This window comes from Meleagris gallopavo, chromosome 5, assembly GCF_905368555.1.
Source record: "Meleagris gallopavo chromosome 5, MGAL_WU_HG_1.1, whole genome shotgun sequence".
NCBI classification, from domain to species: domain Eukaryota; kingdom Metazoa; phylum Chordata; class Aves; order Galliformes; family Phasianidae; genus Meleagris; species Meleagris gallopavo.
In genome coordinates, this window is record NC_139408.1 from 6972232 (window position 1) to 6999407 (window position 27176).

Consider the following 27176-nt stretch of genomic DNA (forward strand, 5'->3'; position numbering starts at 1 on the left):
CGGCAGCCCGGGAGGAGGCTTCGCCTGTTCCGCCGCACACCCTCCGCGGCCGGGACCTGGATCAGGACTGGGGCCGAGACCTGGATCGGGAGCCGGACGGGGACCGTGCGGCACAGCCCCGGGGCAGCAGCAGCCCTAGGCGGCCCCCGCCAGCGACACCATAGTAACGGCGACCTCGCGCAGCCCCTCCCCTAGCAACGGCGTCGCCGTGCGCCTCGCCCCGCCCTGTCCTTTTCAAGTCTCGTGAGATCCGAGTGTCCTCGTCTCTTCCTCTGTACGTTGCTACGGCTCTCGCGAGTGGTTGCCGGACCCGAGCTGAGCGGCCGGCAGCAGTGGCGCTGTGCGTAGGCCGAGTCGTAGCGCCGTGCGGGTGAGTGGCGGCAGGACTGCGCGGAACCGGCCCTGGGAGAAGGCTGTGTGCGGGGCTGCCGGCTTTTTCCTTGCGGTAGCGCCGCGCATTGCTGTGCCTGCGGTACGGCTGGGCTGGGACCGGAGCCGTACGTGGGTTCGTAGGGGCGCTGGGAGCGCAGCATTTCTGTCTGGGCGGTGCGCGGGAACGGTTCTGCTCTGCTTCGCGCCGCGGTTCGGTTGTGTTACTGGTAAAACCTGCAGCTGCTGTAAGGGCTGTCCCCAAACGGAGTGTCGCGTGGGGCTGCTGGGCAGCTGTCTTTACCTCTGAGTACTCTAAGCAAAGCCCTCTCCGTTCGAACGGTTTTGTGAGGTAAATACCTTTTTGAAACTTTCTTCTCCCTGTAACCGTGTTTTGTTTACAGAAAGATTTCTCGTTTGCGATCAAGCCATCATTGCACAGCAGTGTGTCACAGTTACCCGTCGTTGCATGTTTTTCCCTTGAAGTGGCTTTTGTTCCTCGCTCTTGCTTGTACATCGTGTTCTTTTCTATCTCTGATCTCATCGCACATATCACTACAGAGCTTTTTTCTTTCAGAATATGGATCCAACTCCATCTCAGGCCTTTCTCAGGGCTGTTTCCTCTGGCTGTCTGCCTGCAGTCTGCAGCCATAGATGAGCGTTGCTCTTGGTTGGTGTCCCTACCTTCTGGCTGGCTTTCAGAGGTCCAACAACATGCTTTGTGTATTTCAGTAACCTCTTGACTATTGCCTTTTGTTCTTATTTTTGTTCACCTCTTTCTTTGTGAATCATCTTTAGTAACTTATTTAAGTGGCTTCAGCCTTTCCCCAGAGTACTCTCCTTTTCTCTCTTCAATCTGCTGTTGGATTAGATAGCCCAGAAATACAATTCAAATTACTGTCTACACACTAGTCACAGTCCTTACCCTGATGTTTCACTCTCATTTTCTTCTTCTCTGAACTAAAAATATGTGCCTGCATCATCTTGTGGAGGTTAACTTGAACTCATTCATATAGCTTGAAAATAAACACAGCCAAATCAAGCTGGGTGGGTTTTGACTATTTTTCTTTTATTTAGGAAAATTGTTCCACTGTATTTGTTCTGCCAGTCTGCTGTTATGGATTTGTCTTCAGCCAGGTGTCTTTCTTGTAAAACATCACAGGGATATTTTTTTTTTCCTGTTCAGATACATAAATCTTCCGAATCTTCTAAAATTACATCTAGCTTTGTCCCATTTCTGTCTTGAATACTCACTGTATTCTATGATGTTCTGTCTGTGATAATCACTGACATCTACCTATCATGCTGTTTGAGACTTTCTTCTGACAGATTTTTCAACATGTAGCATTTGTTCTTTCACCCAGTTTTAGTACCAGGAAGACAGCAGTCCAAAGCAGGTCTCCTATCACCCGCTGAAGCTCCCTTTTCCTTTGTAATCACACTGGTATTTGAAAATGGTTAAATAGTTTGTGTGTGGCTGATGCTACTGATTACGTTAGTCACAGATGTAATCACTGTTGGTTTTTCTGTCACCTGGTTCTAATTTGTATTCTTTCTTTGCATGCTTGAGAACAGGGCCTGCTGTATGTGTACAGAAACATTGAATTTGCATTATGACCCAGTATTTTTCAATACAGCTTTCATTAGTAGCACTGCTTAAATCTTGGCTTAGTATTGTCCATTATCAATAAGTGTATGTAGTTTTTTATGTTGGTGGGCCACAGGGGATGGGGGGGATTGCAGGCACACAAAGTTAGGCTTTGCTGCTTCTGGTCCTGCAGTACTGGCTAGGGTGCTGTTTTTGTGTAAAAGTTGCTTGATCCTTTCAGCATTATGTATATAATATTTTATATATATTAAACTTTACTGATTTTATTTCTGAATCTGAATACAGAAGGGGAAAAAATTGCCTGCCTTCTGCTTTGTAGGCTTATGGTATCAGGTAGGTGTATTTTATAATTCCTGAAGGCTATAAAGTTAAAGCCTGCATGATAGTCACTGAGTATCTGTTACTCATGATGCTATAGAAATGGAAGTATCAGCTTCATGTGACTGTTTTTATTGATTTGGGTTTTTTGTTTGCTCTTCTTACTCATTAAAAGAAGCTTGACCTGCTGGTTGAATGTCAGTGCTGTACTGCAGAGGAAGTTTCTGAGATTGTCAGTTTGACATTTCTGAGAGAAGGATTTATAAAATTGTTGTATGTGTCTAGTTATCTGCTGTCTGCAGTGGTTTGCAAGAAACTGACTGGGCAGGTATGGATTTCCATGACAGATGGTGTTTGCAATGTGCTTTGAACTACATTTCTGAAGAAGGGTGTAATATCACTGTGCTGGCATTTCCAGTAAATCTTACTTGTTAGCTAGTTTTAGTTGGTACTTTGACTAGAGGACGTGAACTGCACTACCACTTCATACTGAAAGTCTGAAGAATCTCAAGTTTTGAGATTCTCTTGCAACTGATGCCAGATTTGGTGACTTACATGCTGGATTCTTCTGATTAACCTCGCTCAGCCTAACAGATTAGTTAGCTGAGGAGGCCTGGTTACAGCTGATGAGCTGCTGAAACCTGTCCTACTTTACAAAAACCTTCTGACTGATGTTTACATCTGAATAGCTGTGAGGCTGCTGAGGTGTTAGTTATTTTAATGTTGTAGTCTGTATTGCCAGCTGGAGCAATTAATTTTTTACTGTACTTCTGGGACAGAAACTAGTTTCTTGGGCTCCTGCTTCAAAACTTTAGGGCTATGTTAATCATCCTCTTTAGTTAGACTCCAGTGTTTTGCAACCTTTCAAATATTCTCGGTAAACATAATATGGCTGTCTTTGAAATTTTACTCTCTCTTTATAGCCTCTAAATTTCTTAAATTAGTGATGACTCTAGCTTCAAGTTGATGGTAACAATTCTAAACCTGTGCTGAAAGCTTTGGAAATCTGAGTCTATTTCCTGGCTTTTAGATGTACTGTTTTTCAGCATTTCTCCCTGTGCTAATTTTCCAGCATTGGCTAAGAAATCCTTATTTGCACCTAGAGAACTGCTTATTAGAATGGTGACAGTTTAGCCAGTATGACAGTTTTGTGATCTACTCAGGGTTTTTGGATCTAATTTTCCTTTGCTTTTATTTTTCCTTTTACTATGCTCCTGGTGCCTTTTCATCATCAGCAGTGTTTCAGACTTGATTTCGTGAAGGGCACTGGGTGGTATTTGGGGCAATGTCCTCCAGCACTTCTTGTATTGCAGCTGAGGTCTGAATGTTCTGCAAAAAGCATTTGCCTTAGTATAAACTACATATATTGCTGCCAATGTGAAACTATGCCTCTTCTCTCTCTCAAAAAAAAAAAATAATAGTAATAGTCATTTGAACCACAGTTGAAGCATTTTCTTTTCTGAATTTGCAGAATTGAAGTGAATTTTCTATCAGGAAATGCTATATTGGTTTTTTGAACTAGCTTAGTAATTTAATGCTTTGCTCTTATTTGTGGCTTTGTGGGCTTGCAAAATTTGAAATAAAATTGATAAACATATTTGTTTATGATCAGCTCAAAAGTGCCATCAGTTACAATCAAGAAAAAGATTGGCTGCATTATAGCAGAATATTTCTTAGACAAGTATTATTTGTAGCTCCTGTTGAGTAGGGAGTGCAGCAAAGGTTGTTGCTTGTTTGCAGTGGTTTTTCACGTAAAGCAGGAAAAGGAAAATAAGAGTTGTTCAGGAGGGGCAGTCCAGTTTGGTCCTTTCTGCAGGTGTCGTCATCTTTTGTTTGTAGTTGTTTAAGTGCATAGCAGAATAGGTTGAAGAACTGATCCTACTTAAAGCATCCTTTTTATCCGTATGCGTGTGAAACTATGCCCTCATGTTGACTGGTCGCTTTCTTTACATGAAAGATGTGGAGAAGGCAGCCAGCATGAAAGAACTTCAAGTGGCTTTAGCATGTCCTTGCAGCTGCAGTTCTCTTAATAACAGCCTGTTTACTTATCTTTCCAATGCCAAAGCTTAATTCACAGGCTGGTTCTTACTTCACTGAAATGAACGAGACCTTGACGCTGGAAGACAAATTCACTGCTCCAGAAAAGGTGTGATCCCTGTGTTTGTGAGACAGTAGATGAGATAGAAGCATGTAAGCAAGGTGCTGGTGAGCCTGTCTCAGGGTGCTTGGCAGTGGGGGAGCCTGGGCAAGTGGCTGCCCTCCTTGGCACCTGGGTGTTATTGTCTTGCCAGGCAGACAGTGCAACTGTGGGCAGGTAATTGGGTGGTTCCCTTGGGGAATGCTCTTTGCCTTTTGTTTTGATCCCAGGAGTAGTACTTTGAAGGGGGAAGAAAAAGTGTCTTGTTGGAGTGATTCAGTCCAATGAACACAATTTGTTTCAATCCAGGATAAAATGTGTCTTTAATTTTGTGTTACTTGCACTTGAGAATGGTACCTGCTGCACCTGAACTCTGAGTGATGGCTGCTGAGGGAACTCAATACTGGTTTGGTAAACGAAGCTTCCTTTCCCTTAGCTCCTTAATAATGCTCCTTCCACTCTGAAGTAGGCTGTAGACTTCTTTAAACATCTAAGCATGCTTGATAAATGAGTGTAAATGCAATAACCATCTACATTAATGTTATGTCATCTCACAGTGACTATGCTATAGTAGAGCTCTGGTAACCTGAATTTCCAGATAATATGCAGTTAATGCTTGTTAGGACTTTCTGCATGAGAAAGTTGAGTGCCTGCTGTAATTCTTAATGAAATACTGTTTTGTTTTTTTTTTTTTTCCTGTCCTGACTTCATATGGACACGTGATCTTAGTTTTCAGATCAAAGTGTGTTGGATTATAGAAACTGTAACAGGAAAAGAAACAGCCTTGTGTTGGAGATTGTAAAATGCTGCAGCTTTTACACTAAGTCTCTAAGCAGTTGCCTGGTGCTTTGTAAGTCAATGGAGCTGAAGCAAGTATCTAAATTTTGCTCATAGGAGAACATAAGGGATTTACTATACATTTAACCTTTATTTAATTATCTATAGTTTTTTTAGTTATTTTAGCTATGAAAAAATATTTCATCCTGAGCAATAGTATAAGATCTATTTTCTTTGGTAGGGCTAAATTTGAGAACAAAAAAACTAATATGCAATTAATATTGTTAAGAAACTTGTTTTCTGCTATTCTCCTGTAATAAAAAATGTGGGGTCTAAATATAGCTGAGAGCTTTCCTTTTTTCATGACTAAAATGTCTTTATCTGAGAAGCTATAGTGTTTTACAGGAAAAGCCCAAGTTCCTTTGGGACTTGCTTCCAAAAAGGATTAAGTTGCATAGAGTGTAATGGAAATATACTAAATATGGGGGTGGGAGAATATATTATGTTTCTAAAATATTTCACGTAAGACTTGAGAGAAATGTGGCAATCGTATCTATCTTCCTGGATTTTTCCAGATGATTTAGAACCATCAGCTGTTTACGTCTAGCTGCTTCACCACTTTTGTAAGCAGATTACTATACACAACTGTCTTGACAAAAGTGCCACTTTCAGATATTTAGGATTGGTTGTCTTGATTGACACTTAATGGAGTTAATTTGTCTATGAGTGAAGTTTAATGGGTATTAAACAATCTTGGATCTCAGTCAAAGCAAAGGTAGGGTTATAGTGATTTCTACTTTGCCATGAAATGTTTTCTTTTCTGAAAAGTTCAGTGGAACTGGACAGGATTGAACATTTCTAAGAATTGATGTTAATCTTTTGGAGTAAAGGCTCAGATAAAACTGTTAATGATAATTATATTCTCTTTTGGGCAACCACTCAAATTGTAAAACTGTTGATCTCCTTTCAACATTGGGATCTTTGGAATTAACTTCATCCATTTGGAAGAAAGCTATGATATGTTTGCCTCATATTTTGTAGCCATTGACTTTTCTGGTTGGACCCAGTGGAATTAAGTGTGGCAAAATTAAAGCTGTCTACCAAAACTTACAGAACTATATTACTTACAGCAAAAAATTTTTTTAGTGCAGGTACCAGCAAAATGTGTAGAAGATTATTGCTGTGTAATGTTGAAGTCATGCTTGAGAATATCCTACATTCTATGGTTTTTTTTTTTTTTAAATGAAAACTAGCAACACTAAAATGTGCATTGTCTTCTTTGATTTTTCCTATGTGACATTTTTTAAAAGGTAAACACTGCTCTCTTAATGTAGGTTGTGAGTGCTGCATGTGTGCTTTTGAGAGCGGTAGTGTGAGGAAACTTGCAGTGGAATGGCAGGACGGCCTCATCCTTATGACAGTAACTCCAGTGATCCAGAGAATTGGGATCGGAAATTGCATAATAGACCTCGTAAGCTTTGTAAACATTCAAGGTAGGTGCTGCATACAATCTCTTGCATCTCAAAACTGCATTGGAAGCCTGTTCTAAAGGCTGCTGTATCTGGTTGTGGCAAGTCCTGTCATAAATTTCATGGTTCTTTTCTAAAAAAAATCTACTTAACTATTTTAAAAGATGCTTCCCAACGTAACTGATTTGCCAGCTTCTGTCTGTGTTTGCATTTGCTTTGTGGTATATGGGATCTTTGTTTCATTAAACTGAAGGGCTTTTGTGTATATCAGGATACTGGTTGAGTGGCCAAATATATGAGATGCTTCCTGGGATTTACTTTCTGTTCATTGCTTTTTAGTTGGGTACTCTGTTAAGCAGCATACTTAAAATACTTGCAACTCCATCATGGTGATGATTAATATTTGCTTGCATGCAAATGTCACATGTTGTAGCATTCTCTTTGTAAAGCTGTTTGTCAGATCTTGCCTCTGCTTCCCCCACTGCAAGAATGTTTCTTAAGTGCTTTTTGAAGACATAATGAAGTTAATTAGTGTTTTTCCAGCATCAAGCATTCCAAAAATGATCTAAGCAAAGTTATTAGGTACCCAGCAAATATATGTGAAGAAACACTGTGCTGAAAACACATATAAGCATTAAAAAAAAGTGCATCTTTAAAGTACTTTTGCCTTTTAGAAGTGCTAAATATATCTGAAAACATCTGTTAGTTAGCTAAAATTGCTGATTTTTTTTTTTTTAAGCTTTCTCACTTCAAGGATTTTAGGAAAAGAGCTAACGAGAACATTCAATAACAGCAACATAATTCATGCTCTTATTATATAGATTCAGATAAACTGTACTGCGATGTTGCCCAAAGCATTCTGCAAGCAATTAATATTGTTGGGTTTTGTCCTGTTGGATAATTGAAACATCCGAGAGGGCAGGAAAAAAAAGAATGCTTTGGTACTTAAAAAGCTCCTAGGGAGATCTATGCAATTATAGGCTTGTTTGAGATGTTATTTTACAGTAAATAATGGAATGGTTAATGCAGAACTCCTGCTTCTGCTCAGTGTGGGCCTATGACATGCAGTTTTGTACAGCTGCTGTTTTTGTTAAGGTTAGTGCCTGGTAAGTGGTTGATCTGTGCTTCTTACTTAGGGTCAAGATGTGGTGCAATATTGGCAAATGAACAGTATAGTTATTAGAGGGCATTGTATGTGAATTGAGGACTGTTCACTATCAGTGTCACAGTGTAATTGCACATGGATGATTCATTGCTGAGTCTAGTTTGTGGTGCTCATCTGTGGTCTCGTGCTGCCTCCCATGACTGGCAATATGCAGTGCAACCTAAAACTGATATTGGTGCTGATGGCTAATGATGGAGGGGGTAGTAAATAATGAAAAGGACTTGTTAACAGCACATGATCTGAGCAGTCTGATAAATTGGGAGCAGACAACCATGCGTTCTTAATATTACTAAACGCAAAGTTAAACATTTAGGAACAAAAAGCATAGACAACTTTGTAGACTGCGTAAACTGTGTCATTGTCAGTCTTGGTACTGTAAGGAATGGGCAGGATTGAACTGTAAGGAGCTTTCTTAATGGGCAGTTAAATAGATGTAAATGAGGAAGTCTATGGCCTGTGCTTTGAGAAAGACTTGGATCACTTCATTTAGTCTGAATTGAGGGTTCTCCCCTCAAAAGGCATGCCTCTGAAATAACTGCTGCAGAATTAGAAGTGGTTCTGGTGAAACATAGTAGGTGTTCCCAGCAAAAATGCTGAACAGCCAGCATTTTATGGAAGCTTTTAGTACATGGGGTAGGGGGATAGTATTTAAAGTAACATCATTTTTTATCTGAATAATGTAGCCTCTTTCTGGAAAGCTGTGTGAATAAGAAACCAAGTAATAGTCTGAGGTTATAACAGAATAAGGTATAAATTAAGGAGAAATATTGTTACCTTGTTCCTTTAAGATCCTTGATTACTTCATCGAATCAAGTTGTTGGAAAATAGTGTACTTTATTTAAAAGCCTAAACTAAATAATCTGATTTTGTGTGGCTGAATGTAGAAATGTTACTATAGTTTCTGACTTAATGAACACCTTTTTTCGAGAGAAATAAGTCTGAAAAATGCAGTTTGAGAAAAATGCTTTTGAAGACAAATCTCAAGGGTAGAACTGGAAGAAAATGGCTTCATTAAAAGGTTTGACTACTGCAGTCTTATTTGCTTTGCACTTTCAAAACATACCTTATTGTCGTAAGAAAAAAATCTCCAGATTTTAAAACTGTAATAATGAAATAAAAACTTTATAATGAATCTCGATGAGGGAGTAATATTTATGATAAATTTTTAACTTGTCACTTCTTGATGTTCTACTGTGTTTAATCCACCAGCCTTGACATTCTTAGAATAGCTTAAATAATTGTCTGGACTTGTTGAAAACAATCCAGGAGTGTGAGCCATCCTCCTATGTGTAAGACTTAGTTTTTGTACCAGCAAGGAGAGTTGTGGAACTCTGCTTCCTTCATGTGCCATCTGCTTGATGCAGAGGACTTGCGCAAAACCCTCAGAGAAGTGCTCGTATTTAACAGTCGCACAGCTTTGTGTGTCTTTTTCTAGATTGAGAATCAGATGGAATTTTTGAAACCTCTGGCAAGTTGTGATGTTTTCTCTCCTTTTTCTTACTTGTTCCGAGGTGGGCAATATATCTGAAAACAAGAACAATGCAAGTGATCCCTAGAAAAAATTGAAGGATCCTGAGGGGATGAAATTGTGGTGTTAAAACTGAGTGTAGCTAATGATACAATCTGTCTTGCTTGTCCAAGCTATTAAGAAAACTTGGTGTTTATTCCAGTACCTAAGTAAGATGGAAGAAAACTTCCAGGAATCAAATGTTGACTGAATAGCAACAAAGATTCAAGTAAGGTGTCATTAATATTTTCATTGATAGGTATTGCTGGTTTGTATTTTCTATTAATTTTTTCACTGGTTATTAGCTTCTTGTGTTAGTTTTTAGCTTTCAAAAGGCTTTAGTTGCTGTTGGAAGACTTTCATTTTAATTCTGGTGCGCTAAGTACTTCATCTAGAGTAGCGGTGGAAAATCTGTCTCAAACTTTCTTCCTTAAGATTTTTCCTGAATATCTTTGCTGCTCTTCTAGTCAATACCCAATGGTATTTCCATATTTGTTCACTCTGTTTAAATACTCTTAGATTTGAAATCCTGTCTGCTCTACTGCATGAATGACCAAAACATGGCTGTGCCATGACATTGTTTTCATGACACTTGAACCTTTGGAATCTTTAAAAATATTAAACTTCTTTGAAAAATTTTCCAGAAATGACAAGTTACTGTGCTGAAGGCTGAAAATTCTTGTGGCTAATTTTATTTTTGCATCCTAGAGGAGGATGTATTCATGAGTTCTGAATGAATGTGCAACCTGCCTCAGCATTTTCTAAGTACGTGATGCATACTCAAGTTTCTTTTTGTCATCCCTGCAATGGTATAAGAATATATAAGGTGTTCTGCTGCAGGACAGATTATTTTTTTCTGTTCTTATAAATATGATTTCTGCCACTGAACGATTTGTGCGATGCTGCAGGCTTCATACAGGTTCAGTAAGTATTTGAATGTGATTCCTTTGAACTTCCGAAGATAACTTTTAATAGATGGACATATTTTCCAGTCCCAAGGAAGAATACTGTGCTTCCTAGTTTCTTTAAATTTGATATTAAAAAAAATAAAAAATCCCTTTTTGAAAATGGAGGAGGAATTGCTGGCATGTGAATAAAGGCAACCTGTTTTTGTGTACATGATGTATTTGATTAGTTTGACAGAAGTCATGAGGTGTGGCTGTATATTTACGTGAAGATTAATTCCTTGCTGCTTGAAAAATCCCTTTGGCAAATGAACACATTGGATTTCTAATTGTTGTTTCCTTCATGAAATGGAATGGAATTACTAAGAAATATATTGTTGGTGGTTGATAGGGCTTGCTGAAGAATATTTAAGAATTTTGGAACTGGAAATGTGTTTTCCAGAATTGCTGTGTGGAACAGAGGGGAGGTCCTATAGCACTCCCCAGTTTGAGTAGAGAATTCTGCCCAAGGGTGGCTGAGTCCCATTAAGCGTGGCTGCCAGACCTTACTTTTGCAGGGTCTTGATGGTTGTGTGTCCTGACCAACTGAGCAGCTTTGGGGGAGAATCAGAATTAGCGTATCCATGGCACGTTCTTTCTAGCTGAGCTGGAATAAAGAGGAAAACATGCTAGTTCTGCTCTGATGGAAAGACCACATATAGAGAACCAGTGCTGAAAGAACCAATGCACATTTGCACTTTTACTTGCTGCTTGTTGACTCTATTGCTGGAGGGAGGAAAAATGCCTGAGACTTTTCTGTTACACTTTCTATATAGCTACTTATTGCCACGTCTTCCATGAGTTATTTCGATGTGAAGAAATGACTTAGAAGACTGCGATGGCTCTTCTGCTTCTGGAAGGTCATTGCATGAACTCTCAGGAAATACTAAGAACAGAAGATTCACTGGCTCAGGGGACTGAAATGGTGCAAACAGAGTATTTTTCCTACCTCATGAGAACGGTCTCCTCTGTTGAGAGCGCTGCTGCCCTGCTTTTCTAATCACGAGTCTTGTGTTTCTCCTTACTGACTTCCTTTTTCTAGCAGTGGTCTTTTGCTGAAAAGCATAGTAGATATTTCCTACAATAAACTTTCTGGAAAAGGAATGTTTACAGTTTAAAACATGGGGAGTGTGTTATCTTGTTCTTGGGAGGTTATTGCCATACCTGCTCATGAGCTCAGTGAAAGGTGAATTCAATTCAGACATTAATCCAGGCAGACTTGACAGGAAGACATCAAGTGACCTTGAAACTGCATGTATTTGTGCATTGTGGATGATGATGAGCACAAATGAGCTATGTGACGAATGAAAGTTAGCAATAACCTTTTGAGATGTGTGTTTGTGTGCTGAAAGCCAACGACTTGGCAGGACCAAAAATAGCTTCGCAGATGGCGCTTGGCACGGCAGCAAGCAGCTCTCCGCTCGTGTGCTCCTCACGCTGCCTGTCACTCACATCGCCCAATGGCCGCCCGGGGATGCAGGACAGCGAGTATGAGTTGGGCTGGCAGGAGGCGGCGAGGTCAGACGTCAGGATTGCACTACGCATGGCTGAGTCAGTGGCTGCGAGGAATTGATCTGAATTAATAGCTAGAGGGAGGTGCATCTCTGAACGGACTGTGGAGCTACGATCTCTTATCCTTGAGAGGAAGATGATGGAGGAAAAAGTATGGCTCGCTCGTGCTACGCTGGACTTCTGAAGAGAGGATGGAAATACCAAATATGCTGAACTTAATAAGTAATGCCAAAGAATGCTGATCTGGCTTTCAGGGCTGTATTCTTGGGAGGAAGAGAATTCCTTTGTGCTTTGATTCCCAAATTATTTCCGTGCTTTTGTGTTTCCTCCCTGATAGATACAAGAGGAAGGTGTGTATGTGTTAAAAGGAATAATCTGTAGGTAATGCTCAGGAGCAGAATGAGTAAAGGGGAGAGTACTGTCCTTTGTGTGTACTGGTCAATTTACATGTCTGCTGACAAAGAACAGGCTTAGGGGGGAGTAAGGGGGGGCATAAGCCTTGTGTAAGTCCTAGTGATAGGAACAGACCGGATTTGATTTCATCTAATGCCTTGCAGAAGTATTGCTGGTACTTAGTGTATATAGAAAGCTCTTTATCTGCATTCTACAAGTGTTGATTATGTGAATCATCCTAGGAATGGACTGGATCTAAGTTCTTATATTAAAAGGGAGTTAGTTCATATAGGTCTAGAAGATAAAGGGTGAAAAATAGGGGTAAGATCTTAACAAATAATCCACTGCTGCGTCCTCTACATTTACATTTATGGCTTTTTCATGGCTGTTTTCTTTGGCTTTAATATTAGTTTACCACCATAATTCTATAGACGAGCCTGTTTACAAATCGTGTGTTTATTGGCAGTGTTCAGTAGGATGCACGCATACTTTTTGTATTGGAATACATGCTAGTTGTTTTGGCAATGAAATTAATTCAGTTTAATGACTTTTTTAGTCATTAGTAATATATTCACAGCAGTGTGTTATGTATAAAGGTAAGTGGAAGCTCTTCTTTCACCAGTGACTCAGATGCATCATTAAATGGAAGGGCATTCACTTTTTTTTTTTAAAGAAAGCTCTTCCTTTACTGCAGAAATACTAAGCATACTGGTATGACAAGTGTGTTATTTTGATGGTACTTTCCTCCTTTATTCCATATTAAATAGGCTTCCTTAAAGCCTTTATCTTATTTGGTTTCTTTGTTAGATAGCTGCATTTAAAAAAAATGCCTCTTCCCTATTACAAAGGCAGAGCTGTCTTTATCTGTGACTCAATAAGAAAACAAACTCATTTACTTATCAGATGTTCTTGAATGGGTGCAGTGCTACTGTTCCAGTGTTCCTTTGCAGCCAGGAAAAGCAATTTAGTGAAATTCTGTGTAGGTTGTCTGAGTACACCAATATTCATAGGGGTGCCTTCTTTGAAGGTGATTGACAAAGCAAGGCAGCATTGACCTTCTCTTGGTAAACTTCTGTGAACTAGCTACGTAGGGTAGCCTACGTGATGTTTTTTTTTCCAGCTTAGTTTTAAATTAAATGCTGTTATTAAGCATCTAGGAATAACGTTTTGCTTAAATGCTGCTTTTGTTCCTCTGTTGTATCCACAGCTTCCAAGGTGCAGTGTGCAGATGTTAACCATCTGGGAAATAGATTGAAAGTTGGGAATTACGAGTATTTTCTTTTAGAGAAATGGAGATCTGAAACTATAATTTGTAGACTTTCTTGGAGACTTGAAATAATGCATTGCCCAGAACACTCTTCACTGTTGTAGGCTGGCATTACAAATTAATATGGTGTGACAGCCAGGTGCTGCATAAGACCAGTGGCTTCCTGGCCATTTTAATTATCAGTGTCTCACTGCTGTTGGGAAGTACTGGTGTTGTATCTGGGCTGCCTAATGTGTCTGTGAACCACAGTGCTTGCTAACAGTTTGTTCTTTCAAGTAGGGCTACTCTGCTTTTGTCGTTCCTTCTTTCATCAGGGCAGTAGCTGCAGTGACACAATGGAGAGCTCCCTGCTTGAGCACTCATTTGGTTTGTCTGCATTATCGGGGACGGGTTCGTTACCTCCAATTTCTACCAAAGGTTAAGACTTCATCTGCAAAATGCACTGGCAAGTCTCAGTTAGTAGTTTGAAAATCTGCTTAAAATTATTCTAAAAGTATGGAGAGACAGCAAGTGTTTTGGTCTAACTTGATAATGGATTAAATCAAATAACTCTTAACAGGCTTTGTGTTGCTGCTGTGATGCAGAGTTTTTTTTGCGTTTCCCAGTGGCTTTGTTGTGAGAGGAAGAAAATGACATTACAGATCTTCTATTAGGGGAAAAAAGTATATTTAGTAGTCTTGATGTCTTCATACTTTGTTGAACATTTGCAACTTCTTCTACAGCCTCTTAGTACTAAAATATGTCCCAGTTTGTCCTTCCTTTTTGTTGGTAGCTCCCTTTTCAGGATGATTAAGCACCTGATACAGTAACACAGCTCTGCAAGTCCCTTTCTTTATGTTCTTTGTTCTACAATATACAAAGCAAACAAAGGAGTTTAAATCTGAACAACATTGTATTTCACTGGTAGTAGTTAGCTCCCTGTACATGCTATAGAGCAAGAGAACTGCAGACTTCTGTCAGATACATCTTCAATAGACCAAAGAAATACACTGCATTTCTTCTCTGTTGTGATTCAACAGCAGTGAGTTTTAAAACTGATGCTTAAATGGCTGTTAATAAGATGAGGGAAGATTCATGTTTAAATGGTGCTGTCTGATAGAACCGTAGAATGGTTTGAGTTGGAAAGGGACCTTTAAAATCATCTAGTTCCAACTCCTTCTATAGGCAGCAAGATCTCTCTCCAGACCAGGTAGCTCACAGGCCTGTGCAGCTTGACTTTGAATGCTTCTGGGGAGGGGACATCCACAGCCTCGTTGGACAACCTGTTTCAGTGTCTCACCACCCTCACAGTAAAGAATTTCTGATATCTATTTTAAACCTACCCTCTTCCAGTTTAAAGCCATTTCCCCACATCCTGTTGCTGCATGCCCTTAGAAGTCCCTCCCCAACTTTCTTGTAGGACCCTTCAGGTACTGGAAGGCAGCCCCAGCGGGAACGTGGGTGTGTGGCTGAACCTCCAGCCCTCCCTCATGGGGTTCTGGCTGACTCAGGGTTGCTTGCTGTAGTACCTGTTTTTCTCCTGAGAGAGATAATTAACCAGGGCTCATCCCACTGCTATGTGAACTCTGAATCACTGCTTTGAGAGTAATGCGGCTTAAGATAGTTTGCTGAATTAAGAAATACATTTTTAATTGCCTTTCCTGTTAAAGAGTAATTTGTGCCTGCACTGGCAAAATGTGTGATAGGTTCAAATATCCTCACAGAGGTTCAGTTTCATTTTCTCTTGTATTTCCCTTAGTTAAGGAAACTAGAGCGCTTGGCTGTTCAGAAATAGGCAGTCATATATTCTGATACCGTAAAATGCTGTATATGCGCTACTCTGGTTTCTTGCAGCGTGGCTAAAAGCATTATCAGTGCTAGGATCAAAATGCTTTGTTAACAAAAGGTGATCACGTGGCTTTATCAGGATTTGCTGAGGTACTTTGTCACAGGACTGCTACATGCATGTTTGTGCGGGGCAGTTGGTTGCTATCTGCATATCACACTTCAGAGGCAGGAAGGCTGTGACTGTTTCCGGGAAAGTTCAGCTGTATGTTACTAATCAATTCTCATGGATAAACTGGGTTCCTCTGTTCTGAGTTACGTTTTAACTATAGGCTACAAATTGACCGTTTCTGATGTTTTGCAATCATTTCATACCTGTTTAGAAGGCTGTATTTCATATACACTAGTATATGAGGAAGAAAAGGTGCAAAGGTTTTCTTAAATTGTTGATGCCTTTAAAAGGGAGATTTGCCTATCTCACCCTTGGGAACTTTTGCATATTTTACTTTTATGATGCAGAATTACCTTTTCTCTATTAGAGGAGCAAAATAGGTAAGGAGATGCATTAGCTGTGCTGAAATGCCATACATCTTTACCCAGTCAAAATAGCGCTGAAGGCCCCATGGAGAGTGCTGTTTTATTTTAATGGATGTATTTTAACCATCTTAATTCTTAGCCCATAATTCTGAGCCTTTCCAGCCATGAGCAAGGCTTGCAGTTGTTTTGCCTCGTTCAGTAGACCTTTGGCTGACTTCACAACTTCGAGATGCATGTCTTATTGCAGCATATTTTAAGCTTGGCAGAAAACAGTATTGCAGTAGATTCTCTTTGCACCAAACTCCTCCTTTGTTGGATACAAGCTCTTTCCTTCAAATGGTGTGGAAGGGAAGCCGAGGGACATATTTCTTTGTTTTGTGCTAATACCCTTTTTAGGCCACTTTTAACACTAATGTAAACTACTAAAGATCTATCATGTCTTTTGTTCTAATTTACGTTCCTCTTCTTATCAGTCACTGATACCTGAAACTGAAATGTGTCATGTTAGATGCTTCTTCTTGGTCTAGTCTTGTGGGGAAACTTGGGAGGGGTGGGCTTTGGTCATGACTTTTAAGTAACTTAAGAGCATGTTCTGCTCTACTTGCTTATACAGTCAGTGCTTTTTAAAGTTGTTGTGCCCTTCTTAGCTAGGTCCTGATTCTTACCTCTTCTTGTTCTTGAATTCTACGGCATTCCTAGCAGTGATATTTCAGGTCTCTTGGTAAGCTGTGTGATTCACAGGCTGCAAACAAATGGGGCATCAAGGCTTCTGTGGGAAATGGTGACCCATCTTTGTCAGATCCTGTAGCTGTCCACACTTCAGTCTCAGTTACACTGTGCCTGGGGGGCTTCATGAAAGTTCCAAAGTTGAGCCTGTTTCTTATAAACGAGGAGTGTTATCATGCCTATGCTTAAATGACAAATAGCAAAGGAACTAATTTAAGAATTCTGGTGGGGTGCAAGGACGCATATGTCTGTTCTCTGCTGATATAAAATCATTTTAAAGAGTACAAATGAAAGGCAGAAGTATTTTCAGTGAAATTCAGCAATGACTTTTGTACATTGCTGTTTAATTCTTAGGCAATTTCTGAAAGTACTGGACCTTGAAACTGAGAGCCTTTGTTGATAGCTTTAATAACTAATTTTAAAATAGAATCAGTATCTTTAATTTAGGAAATGTAACATAACCACAATCTAAAAAAAAATCTTAAACTGTTAATTAAAGTTTGCTAGTTTGGAACAAATGTTATTCTTGTTACTGACAGTGCTAAGAGTCTTAGCTTTGATAGTACACTTTGTAAGTGTGCTGTCTCAGTTATGGTCTCTTACTCTATTGTTCCTTATGAGAGTAATTGACAATTTTAAAAAGGAAGCACAGAATTAAACTCATGGCTGGTGTGTTTTGATGCATTAACTGGTGTAAGGCTGACCTCCTTTTAGAGGGCAAATTGCAAAAAACAAACAAGCAAACCCTAAAGAAACAAGTAAGCAGCTAAGTCTATTCTAAAAGCCTGTACTCTGATAAATGTTTTCCAAACCAGGTTTTATTGGGGAAAAAAAAAAAAAGAGCCCTGCCTTTTGATTTCATTGTTCAATTACAGCACTTAATCTAACAGTAAGAATCAAAACAAAATACTCAGCTGTGCTTGACTGACTTGTTCTGGAAGGGATTTCTGTGAGTGTGATTTGCCAGGCAGTCTCCAACTGATCAAGCAGCATATCTTTGTAGATGATACAGCAATAACCAGATAATTTGTGCTGTCAATCTAGTGTTCCAAACCATTGATTACTTTTGTGAATGTAGACATGAGTACAGCAGAGAAAGAAAATGGATGTGGGTAATATTAATCTTCAGCTTATGCTCCATGTATGTGTTTTGATGTCTTTGAAATTTTAATGTACAATGTTTCTGACATTTTGAAATGTTGAACGTTTCTCTTCTGTTTCTAGCACCTCATCTCGTATTGCTAAAGGAGTAGACTGTACAAAAATGAGCCTTCATGGTGCAAGTGGTGGACATGAGAGATCAAGGGACAGACGCAGATCAAGTGATAGATCTCGTGACTCATCCCATGAAAGAGCAGAGTCTCAGCTCACTCCATGCATCAGAAATGTTACTTCACCAACAAGACAGTACCATTCTGGTGTGTTCAGATCTTTAGCAATTCAGGATTAAAATTAAGTTTAATTGCCAGTTTGTTAAAGGAATACAATAGAAAGCATGATTTTTGTGGATGCCACAGCATACAGATTTCTTCTGTGTGCCCTGGGCTGGAAGTACCTTTTTATTTTTTTTCCCCTCTAGATCATAACATTTATATATTCTTACATTATGATTCTTATTTAATATAAATTGCAAGAATGATCTAATTCTCCTAAGAAGAGAATATTTCCCCTTGGCAGGGTTGGGTATATAGCATTATAGTAGAAAGGAAAAACTTCTTTTTTAATATAACAAAATTTGTGGGGGGGGATTTGTTTTTGTGTTTTTTTTTTTTTTTTTTTTTGGCACCATAACATTAAATACAAACTGTGATGCGTAGCTCTTGTACTATGTTGAGCTGCTTTTTCAATTATGGAATGCTAATTTTTTTTTTTCTAATGCAGAATTTGGGGAGACAAGGTGGCGTTGGTGTGAACCTCTTTGAAGTTCAACAACGCCAAATTAAAAGGTTGGGCACCTGGGTTGGGGCAATCTTTGATGTCAGTACAGTATGAATGATGAATTGATTGTGAGAATAGGACTTAAAAGTGCTCCTTGCAACCCAAACCATTCTATGATGGCCAGACAGTAGAAACTTTGGGTTCTTATACAGAAAGTAGTTAATTTTGAATGTTTCTTTAACTAAAGAACAGTTACAACAAGTCTATCAGTTTGCCATACTATGTTTCTGGAAACACATAAATTGCATAGAACTCATGTAAGACTAAAAGTTTGTGGTGTTTTTCTTCCCCCCCACCTCTTGCTCTCTTAAGATCGAGAAAAGGATTATAGTTCATCTCGACCAAGTAGCCCTCGTCCTCAGAAGACTTCCCCTAATGGTTCCAGTGTTAGCATGGGGAACAGCAGCAGGAACAGTAGCCAGTCAAGTTCAGATGGAAGCTGCAAGGCTGGTGGAGAGATGGTGTTTGTGTATGAAAATGGGAAAGAGGGAGCTCGGAATGTAAGAACTTCTGAACGGGTAACACTCATAGTGGACAACACCAGATTTGTTGTCGATCCTTCTATCTTCACTGCACAACCAAACACAATGTTGGGCAGGTTTGTATCTTTATTTTCTTAGTCTCTTACCTACTGAAGAGAGTAATTCAGTAGGTATATATATATTTTTTGAAGATAAAAAAGAACTTTTTAAAAAGCTACTGATCTGATTGCTACTTTAATGTAACACTTGATGTTATCCCTTGATGTTATCAATTTGTAAAGGTCTTTAATTGAAAGAGTTCTCTACTTGGCAGAGGTGCCAGTGGACATCTATTACAGCAGTTTGCAACTACATTAACACTTCATATGAGCATATGAAATTTCCTTCTTGCTTGGCATCACTTCTCTATTCAGTCTGCCTTATGCTATCTTCTGTTTTTAAACCTAATTACTTCATAAAGCACTTCTGAGCATAGATGATGTTTTTCAAAACAGCACGAAAGAAAACTTGTAGGTGTTTTTGGTGATAGTGTTTTTTTCTTAATGGACCTGTCCAGACAGCATTCAAGCTCAGATTTATCTTCTAAAATGCGTTAGAACAGGGTAATGTCAAATGAGCATTATCAGTGTGACATGTTGGTCTGTCAGCAAAGAGAACTAATGTTGCAAATGGACAGTAGTTGAATGAAAGTCCACATAACTTGTGTTTAATACTTGCTGCAGAAACTATAATAAGCAACATATTCATCATGTTTAGTGGGTGGGAAGGAATGCTATACTTTAATTGCTTGGATATTGACTGTTTTGCTATTAAAATGGACTTTTTTCAATCCCTAATTGCATAATATTTAAATATGTATATATGAAGCTATTTGCTAAGGCATAGATAAGTGTATGATGAAACAATTTCATGCTTTAAATATGCACTGTGAGGGATAAGTAGTACCTTGGTTCCCTGTTTTTTGAGAAGTCGGAGGCAGAGTTGCAAAGAGCCAAAAAAACTATGTTGTGTAAATGGTAAATAAAATAAGTACAAATAATCTGAAGTAAATTAAAGAGTTGATGTAAGGTGTTTGTGTATTTACAATAAAGGTATATGTAAATAAACAGAAATGTTACAAACTGGTAATGTATCAGAATGAGGTTATGTGGTGAAACTGTCTCTTTTTTTATGTCAGCCTCAAAAGAAATGGTATTGGCTAATGCACTAGATTTTTTTCTGTATGTGTTGCTGAGTTATTCTCCCTCAGGGATTGGTTCAAGGCACAAGTCTATTTTATCTTCCATCAATTCAAAAGTAGGTTAATAAAAACATGGAAATACTGTTCTAAAATGCAAGCTATTTATAAAACCATTTTCCCCAGTGTCAGCTCACAAGTCACTGGGTAGGACCTGCTTAACTAGAATGCACTAGGAGGTAAGAAAATGGCTTCTTGGCCTTAAGCCTTTAAGCTATTAGACTTCCATTTTGGCTTTAAAAGTGGTTAGAAAATGCACATCAAATCATTTGAGTACCATTTTTGACATTTTTACCTTTAAGGTTCACAAAAAAACCCAACACCTAGTAGGGAGTTCTAACTAAATTTCTTATTTTTGAGCAGGATGTTTGGATCAGGCAGAGAACATAACTTCACACGTCCCAATGAAAAAGGAGAGTATGAAGTGGCAGAAGGAATTGGGTCCACTGTGTTTCGTGCAATTCTGGTGAGTTTTTATGGAGGAAGAAGTACTAAAAGCATTGTTAGGACAAGTGCTCTAAGTATTACGAAATGTTAAATTCTTGATTTAACCTTCACTAGATATTTTGACTTAGTGGATGGAATAAATATTGGATTAGGTTTTGGTTGAATCTTAATATGAACTTTCCCTGGGCTTTCTACACACGTGTGTAACAGCGAGGGAGAACACATGAGACCAACAAAAAAAAAACACTGCGTGCCAAAAATCTGTCCACCTCCTATGCATCTAGTTGGCTTAGTTTAGATACATTCAGCCCTTATCGTGGTGAAATGAGGGAAAACCCACCCAGTACTTAAAGTTAACTTTCTGCTGGTAATGGGAGAAAAGCAGTCTTCAATCTGAGAAGGAAATATCTTCTTACACAAGAACTAAAACTGTTAAACTGCTTTGTCAGCAGAAGTGGAATATCAGAAGCTGAGTGAAATATACGTAAAAGGCAGTATATATGCAATAAAATGATCAGTATTTGTAGTTGTTGCTTAGAAAATGATCCACGCTAGAGCATGCTACTCTGAAAGCAGCTATCTCAGAAACTTTATGAATTCAAGGATGATAATATTCATAATTTTTTTGATGCTTATTGCTCTCTTTTATGTTTTAGAAGGGTTTATTGTGGAAAAATAATTTCAGCTTTGAGACTGAAGTGTATCTGTCAACAGATGTTTAAGTACATTGTATTTTTTTGTTTACTGTATTACTTCAGGATTACTACAAGACTGGAGTGATACGCTGTCCTGATGGGATATCTATTCCTGAATTGAGAGAAGCATGTGACTATCTCTGTATCTCTTTTGAGTATAGTACTATTAAATGCAGGGATCTCAGTAAGTATGGACTTCATTAAAATGAATTGTACAGGCTAACTTAAGCAAATATCTGAAGGATTAATTGCAGAGTTTTCTTTATTGAAATAAGGAACATATCTGATACTGTATAAACAAAATTCATCCTTTTTTCTTAAAGTAGGGCTCCAAATGGATATGCAACTTGTGAAAAATCATGTTGTAGATATTGAAATATGTGATACTCAAATATTTTAGTGCCCTGGTTGGAAATATATAATAGTTAAACTGTACTGATTTATCTGTGGTAGGGATACACTAACATTAAGTGGTAACTTGTAGAAGAGAAGGAATATAAGTTATTCAACTCTCTGCCCATGAAAACTAAGCTGTACTGCTAGTGAAAGCAGTAGAGTTCTGCTGGTGGTGCGTCATGGTTCTGAGTGCGTAGTGTATGTCCAGCTTGTGTCTTCCCTGAATGCAGTCAAAACTTTCAGATGACCTGGCCATGGCTCTGGTTGTTGTGATTTTGTGGTGCCTATGCAGTTGTAAGACATGTACAGGGCACCTGTGCCTTCACCAGCTTTGCTCTGTGTTGCCTGCTTAGTCACACTGGATGCACTCTGTCCTTAGCAGGATTTCACAGCTGATGCTTTGAGGATTTTGATTTTTGAGAGGATTTTGGTTTTAAACTAATGCTTATGAAAAAGTGGGTTGCATGTGTTACTCCTTCAGCAACAGACTTAAATAGTGCTTCTTTTAGGAAACCCAAGAGGAGTCTTGCATGCAACTTCATCATGTTGGGGGGCAGTAAAAACATTAAGGGAGTCCACTTGAAAGTCATGCCCTGTGGAATGTGAACGTCTGCAGGAGAGTGCTATCAGAACTCCTGGTGTGGCTTACGGTAGAAGTCGGAAAAAGTTTTGATCATATTCAAACTAATGAACTACGTGTCTTTACAGCTGTCTGCAGTAAATACTGCAAAGTGAACAGAATTTTGTGTTTCTTGCTCCTGCCCTCATTTCTTAACCAAACTTTAAATGTATCAATGCTTTTTAAAATGTTCCAGGTGCTCTCATGCATGAATTGTCAAATGACGGTGCTCGCAAACAGTTTGAGTTTTATCTCGAAGAAATGATTCTCCCCTTAATGGTTGCCAGTGCCCAAAGTGGTGAGCGGGAGTGCCACATTGTTGTGCTGACAGATGATGATGTTGTTGACTGGGACGAAGAGTACCCTCCACAAATGGGAGAGGAGTATTCGCAAAGTAAGTTTATTTTGTTCCCGCCTAGCCAATTCATAGTAGTAAAAGTGCTCATCTAGTTCATGTATATGTGAGCACTCTTAGTGAAGCCTTTATAACATCCAGATGCTTCCCAAAATCTTAGCTTTGTCAGTCCTGTTTACTTTACTGTTTTGCTTCATGCATGTTACATTCAAGTCTAATTAAGAAGAGGAGCTAATTTTTATTGTTAGAAGGCAGTTGAGGATTCTGACTTCGAAGGCTGAACTCCCTAGAATATGTAAAGGAATTACATCTTACTGGGGAAAAAAAAAAATTCTTTGTTGAGGATGCATTGAGAGTATTTAGTGTGGTTTGTGAGTTCTTTTACTACATGTATTAAAAACTAAACTGATAAGAAAAATAGCCAGATGCAACCAACCAGTTTCACAATGCTTTCTGCCACTTTTTTTCTGATTTCTGTTTTGTGTGTTTTGAGGAGCTTTTAGGTCTTTCCCACTTTTTCTGAAGTAACAAACAGTTGCATAGAGCAGGACAAAAAAAAAGATAATGAAACCTTATTTGTAGGACTAGAAGCTGAATCATTAAATACAATTTTTCCTCATTAAAATGTACTTTCAGTTATTTACAGCACAAAGTTGTATAGATTCTTCAAATACATTGAAAATAGAGATGTGGCCAAGTCTGTTTTGAAGGAAAGAGGGCTCAAGAAGATCCGATTGGGCATTGAAGGTAAGGCTTTATGATCATCTGTACAGTTGAAGATATAAGGGTTGATTCGCCTTGCAAGGTAGATGACATCACTGACAGTAGGTGACAACATGGCTGAGGGGAGTGGTAGTCAATAAACAACTGGTCCAGCTGGAAACCTGATTACAGGCTCTTGGCTGCTCCACGAGACTTACATAGCTGCTGGAGTGTTTACAGAGTAGCTTACATGGTTTATAGCATCTTAGGGCTGCATCTCATGCTGTTCCCCTTCAGTTTTCATGAGAATCTTCTCTGTTCTTGCTGTACTTCATTTGAAGTATTAGAGTCCTTTTACAGCTTTCGTACGTTCTGTTCTTGGTCTCGTGTCTTTTTCTGGGCTCGAAATGAAAAATCTAAGTTGCATCTAGATGTTTTCTTTTAGGAAATGCAAACCTATTAAATGCATCACTGAAGTGCAAAGAAATATTAATCTGAAATCTGTTCACTGGAACAGGCTGCCCAGGGAGGTTGTGGAGTCTCCTTCTCTGGAGATATTCAAGACCCGCCTGGACACCCACTTGTGCGACCTGGTGTAGGGAATCTGCTTTGGCAGGGGGGTTAGACTCAATGATCTCTGGAGGCCCCTTCCAACCCCTATGATTTTGTGCGATTCTGTGATTCTGTGAAATAAGCATCTTGTACTTTGAGGAGGCTGGGTAAAAATCTCAGCTCTGGCATTGCAAAAGACAAGTACAGTTAGTTGGCTTAGATTTTTATCATGGATGTAACAACTGGTCTGCTCTCTATTGCATTTTCTTTCTGATTGTTGACCCAAATATTTAAAAATACAGCCTTTTGTCAGTTGCCAATTTCTAGCATTCACACACCAAGTTGTCATGGTTACATGTGTATTTGTCATTTATAATTTCTCAACAAAAAGCAAATGCATCAAGCACTTGTGATCTTTAAAATAAGTTCAAGTGAACAAAGCATGAGCCTCCTAGCTGACATGCCATTAAACTAAACAAGAACTGTTTCCATCTGTGATGCTGGCTAATAGATTATTTTTGCTGGCATTTGTTTTAGACAAAGGGCAACAATTTAATTCAATCTTAATGCTCGCATGCCGTAGTAATGTGCAACTTTCTAGTAATGAAAATTGCTGCTTAGAGCAGAGGAGGAAAAGAATAGCCTAAAACTATATTTTCTTAGCTGGGGGAGCTGGGAGGATGTGACGTGAATTGGAGTGCTGTATTCTGCTTGGGAACTTGAACCACAGATCAGAGTGATACTGCTCTAGTTTTGAGGTCTCTTTTTGAGGTCTCACTTCGTGCTTCCCAGGTCATTGTTCACAGAAGAACAACTGGCTTTGCCTGTAAAGCTTGGAGAGTTGTCTTGGAAACATCTGCATCATCAGGAGCATTGGAACCTTTTTTATTACAGCTTGTGTGGTAGTGGAGCCTCTGTCTCTGTTGCCTTTGCTTATATAACATCAAGAACAGCACAGCTGAGTGTTTCCATTTTGGCTGCTGATGGTAAACAAGTACTCATCTTCATTATGCTTCACGTGTTTCTCGTACTGTTTAGTTCAGGGTTTTCTTTCACCAGAAAGCAATGTTAACTTCTGCTGTACTGTAATGTTTCTTAGGCTACCCTACATACAAGGAGAAAGTGAAAAAGCGACCAGGTGGAAGACCAGAGGTGATTTACAACTATGTCCAGAGGCCGTTTATTCGGATGTCATGGGAGAAGGAGGAAGGAAAGAGCCGGCATGTTGACTTTCAGTGTGTGAAAAGCAAATCTATTACAAACCTAGCAGCAGCAGCAGCAGATATACCCCAGGACCAGCTTGTGGTAATGCATCCTACCCCCCAAGTAGATGAACTGGATATTCTGCCTATTCATCCTCCACCTAGTAACAGTGAGATGGATACTGAGGGACAGAACCTGCCCCTTTGATCTAGACTGTTAAAAAATAAAAGCATGCTCTATTACAGTGACTCTGTACTCAACTCATACTACACTGCAATTCCAGTTTTCTTCATTGTGTAATGGTGTTTAATATGAACCTTTGGAAAGACCAAGGGGAGTCTCTGATTGTTTTTGAAAGGGTACAGATAAAACATTCTGGGGTTACAGTTACATACATGTATTTGTTTACCGGTAGGTTTGTGATGTTGATTATTTGTATGCTGGACTGTCCTCGCTCTTAAGCCCATCAAAACTGACAGGATGCCGGTGGCTGTGTGCGTTCAGTATTGCTACACAGGGGTTAGAATGTAGGATTTGGAATTGATAGTAGCACTTTACAAATGGTTGATAAATGGAATTTCAAGCCATTTTTTATAAATCTATTGCACAATACTAACAAAGTGCTTCTATCAAAAGTATTAACTATAAATAGTTTTGCTCTGAATAGATTGACCCTTCTAAAGTTATTGTATATGGTTGAGCACGAAACTACTTATCATTGGGTTTTTGGATTGAGGACATGATTCAATTACCCATGTAACTCCTTGTTAAAGTTCTTCAGTGAATTTTTTCACTTGTTTGCAGCATGAGCCATGTTCAAAAGTTGTGAACAATGGATAGAGGCTTTATCTTAAATTTTGCCTTACTTTATTATGTTCACAAGTATTTATTTACTAAATTTTTCATAAGTGTCAGGAAAATGCAAATGGTTCATCCTTCATTTTTGATTGTAAACAAGTTTTTCATGCAAATAAAATTTCCATTATTTTAATGGGTTCGAATTACGTGTGAGTGAGATTAAGTATACAGAAGAGGTTTGTAAGTTGCTTTTTGCTTTCTTCAGGGTGGTTGGAGATGACTTTTACATTTAAAGTTGAAAACTGAATATTTCCTAAAATCAGAAATCTGTTGCATTGTCTGCCTTAACTCACCTTGTTAAGTGATTTTTTTTTTTTGTAGTTTAAACTGAAATTTCTGAGTAATGTCTTCTTTAGAAATGCAGTGTAGTGACAGAATTCTGTAAGTGTCTGTAAGGCATTGCTTTTCTCTATGTTTCCCTCAGAACTAAAGAAATGATAAATAGGCAACTGTTTTTTGCATGCATCTTCAGCAGGGTTTTATCAAATTTATTTATCAAAGTAAATGCTCCATCTTAGAACAAGGGAAACATTTATTTTAAAAATATTTAACTGTCTAATACATTACACTTCAACAATATTTATAGTAAAGGATTCTTACAAGAAAGAATAAACAGCTTTATGGTACAATTAGTATAAGAAATATCCACATGGGGACTGTTTTGCAGTGTAAAAACACACCATACATCTGAAATGGTCATTTGCATATAAAAGCTACCACTGATGCCAGTGAGTTGCACAGTGATTAAAAAAAATTCAAATAACAGAATCCAAAATATACAGGTATTGCAAGCTATACACAGCTAACCAAATTAACACGGAACACTGTAGCGGGTTATTCCACTTTGTCTGACATTACGTATGATAAGAATGAGTTGCATTCTGATATGGCTTTTATGAAATTCATACATAAAAGCTTCTCCATCCAATGAGTTTCACAGACTGTAGAACTCCACCAGTAAATGCACTTTGATATTTGGATGTTGAAGCAAGGTGCATCATTTACAAGGGCCATGGCAAATCACTGAAATCTACAGGGCCACCAAGACCTGCATCTGCTTCAAGAAGGCTCATTATTACTGCCATCGCTGCTTCGTCGTTGCTAGGGCTGCTTGATCCTTGATCATTATCAATCATGTCAATGCCTATATGGGAGTTCTCCCCTGTAAGTATAAATACAATGAGTACGGTGTCAGAAG

At 38.8% G+C, this 27176-nt stretch overlaps 2 protein-coding genes across 8 annotated transcripts in view; one reads left to right on the plus strand and one right to left on the minus strand.

The window, feature by feature from the left end:
- Window positions 1-228: 228 nt before the first annotated feature.
- Window positions 229-26111, plus strand: BTBD10 (BTB domain containing 10). 2 transcript variants are annotated; one of them, XM_010710962.4, is made up of 9 exons: window positions 229-370; window positions 6545-6703; window positions 17719-17912; window positions 18745-19030; window positions 20515-20617; window positions 21357-21477; window positions 22505-22702; window positions 23300-23410; window positions 25017-26111. In XM_010710962.4, the coding sequence occupies exons 2-9, from the start codon at window positions 6603-6605 to the stop codon at window positions 25325-25327; spliced, it is 1425 nt and encodes a 474-aa protein (XP_010709264.2). In that variant the 5' UTR covers window positions 229-370; window positions 6545-6602; the 3' UTR covers window positions 25328-26111. The 2 variants fall into 2 exon arrangements, with proteins under 2 accessions (XP_010709264.2, XP_010709263.2); XM_010710961.4 differs by lacking the exons at window positions 229-370; window positions 6545-6703 and adding an exon at window positions 11633-12157.
- Window positions 25043-27176, minus strand: part of BMAL1 (basic helix-loop-helix ARNT like 1) — a 47873-nt gene continuing 45739 nt past the window's right edge. For all 6 annotated transcript variants that reach the window (XM_085224065.1, XM_085224063.1, XM_085224064.1 and 3 more), the window contains one exon: window positions 25043-27140. In XM_085224065.1, the coding sequence (XP_085080191.1) occupies window positions 26980-27140 (161 nt within the window). In that variant the 3' untranslated portion in view covers window positions 25043-26979. The remainder of the gene's footprint in view (window positions 27141-27176) is intronic.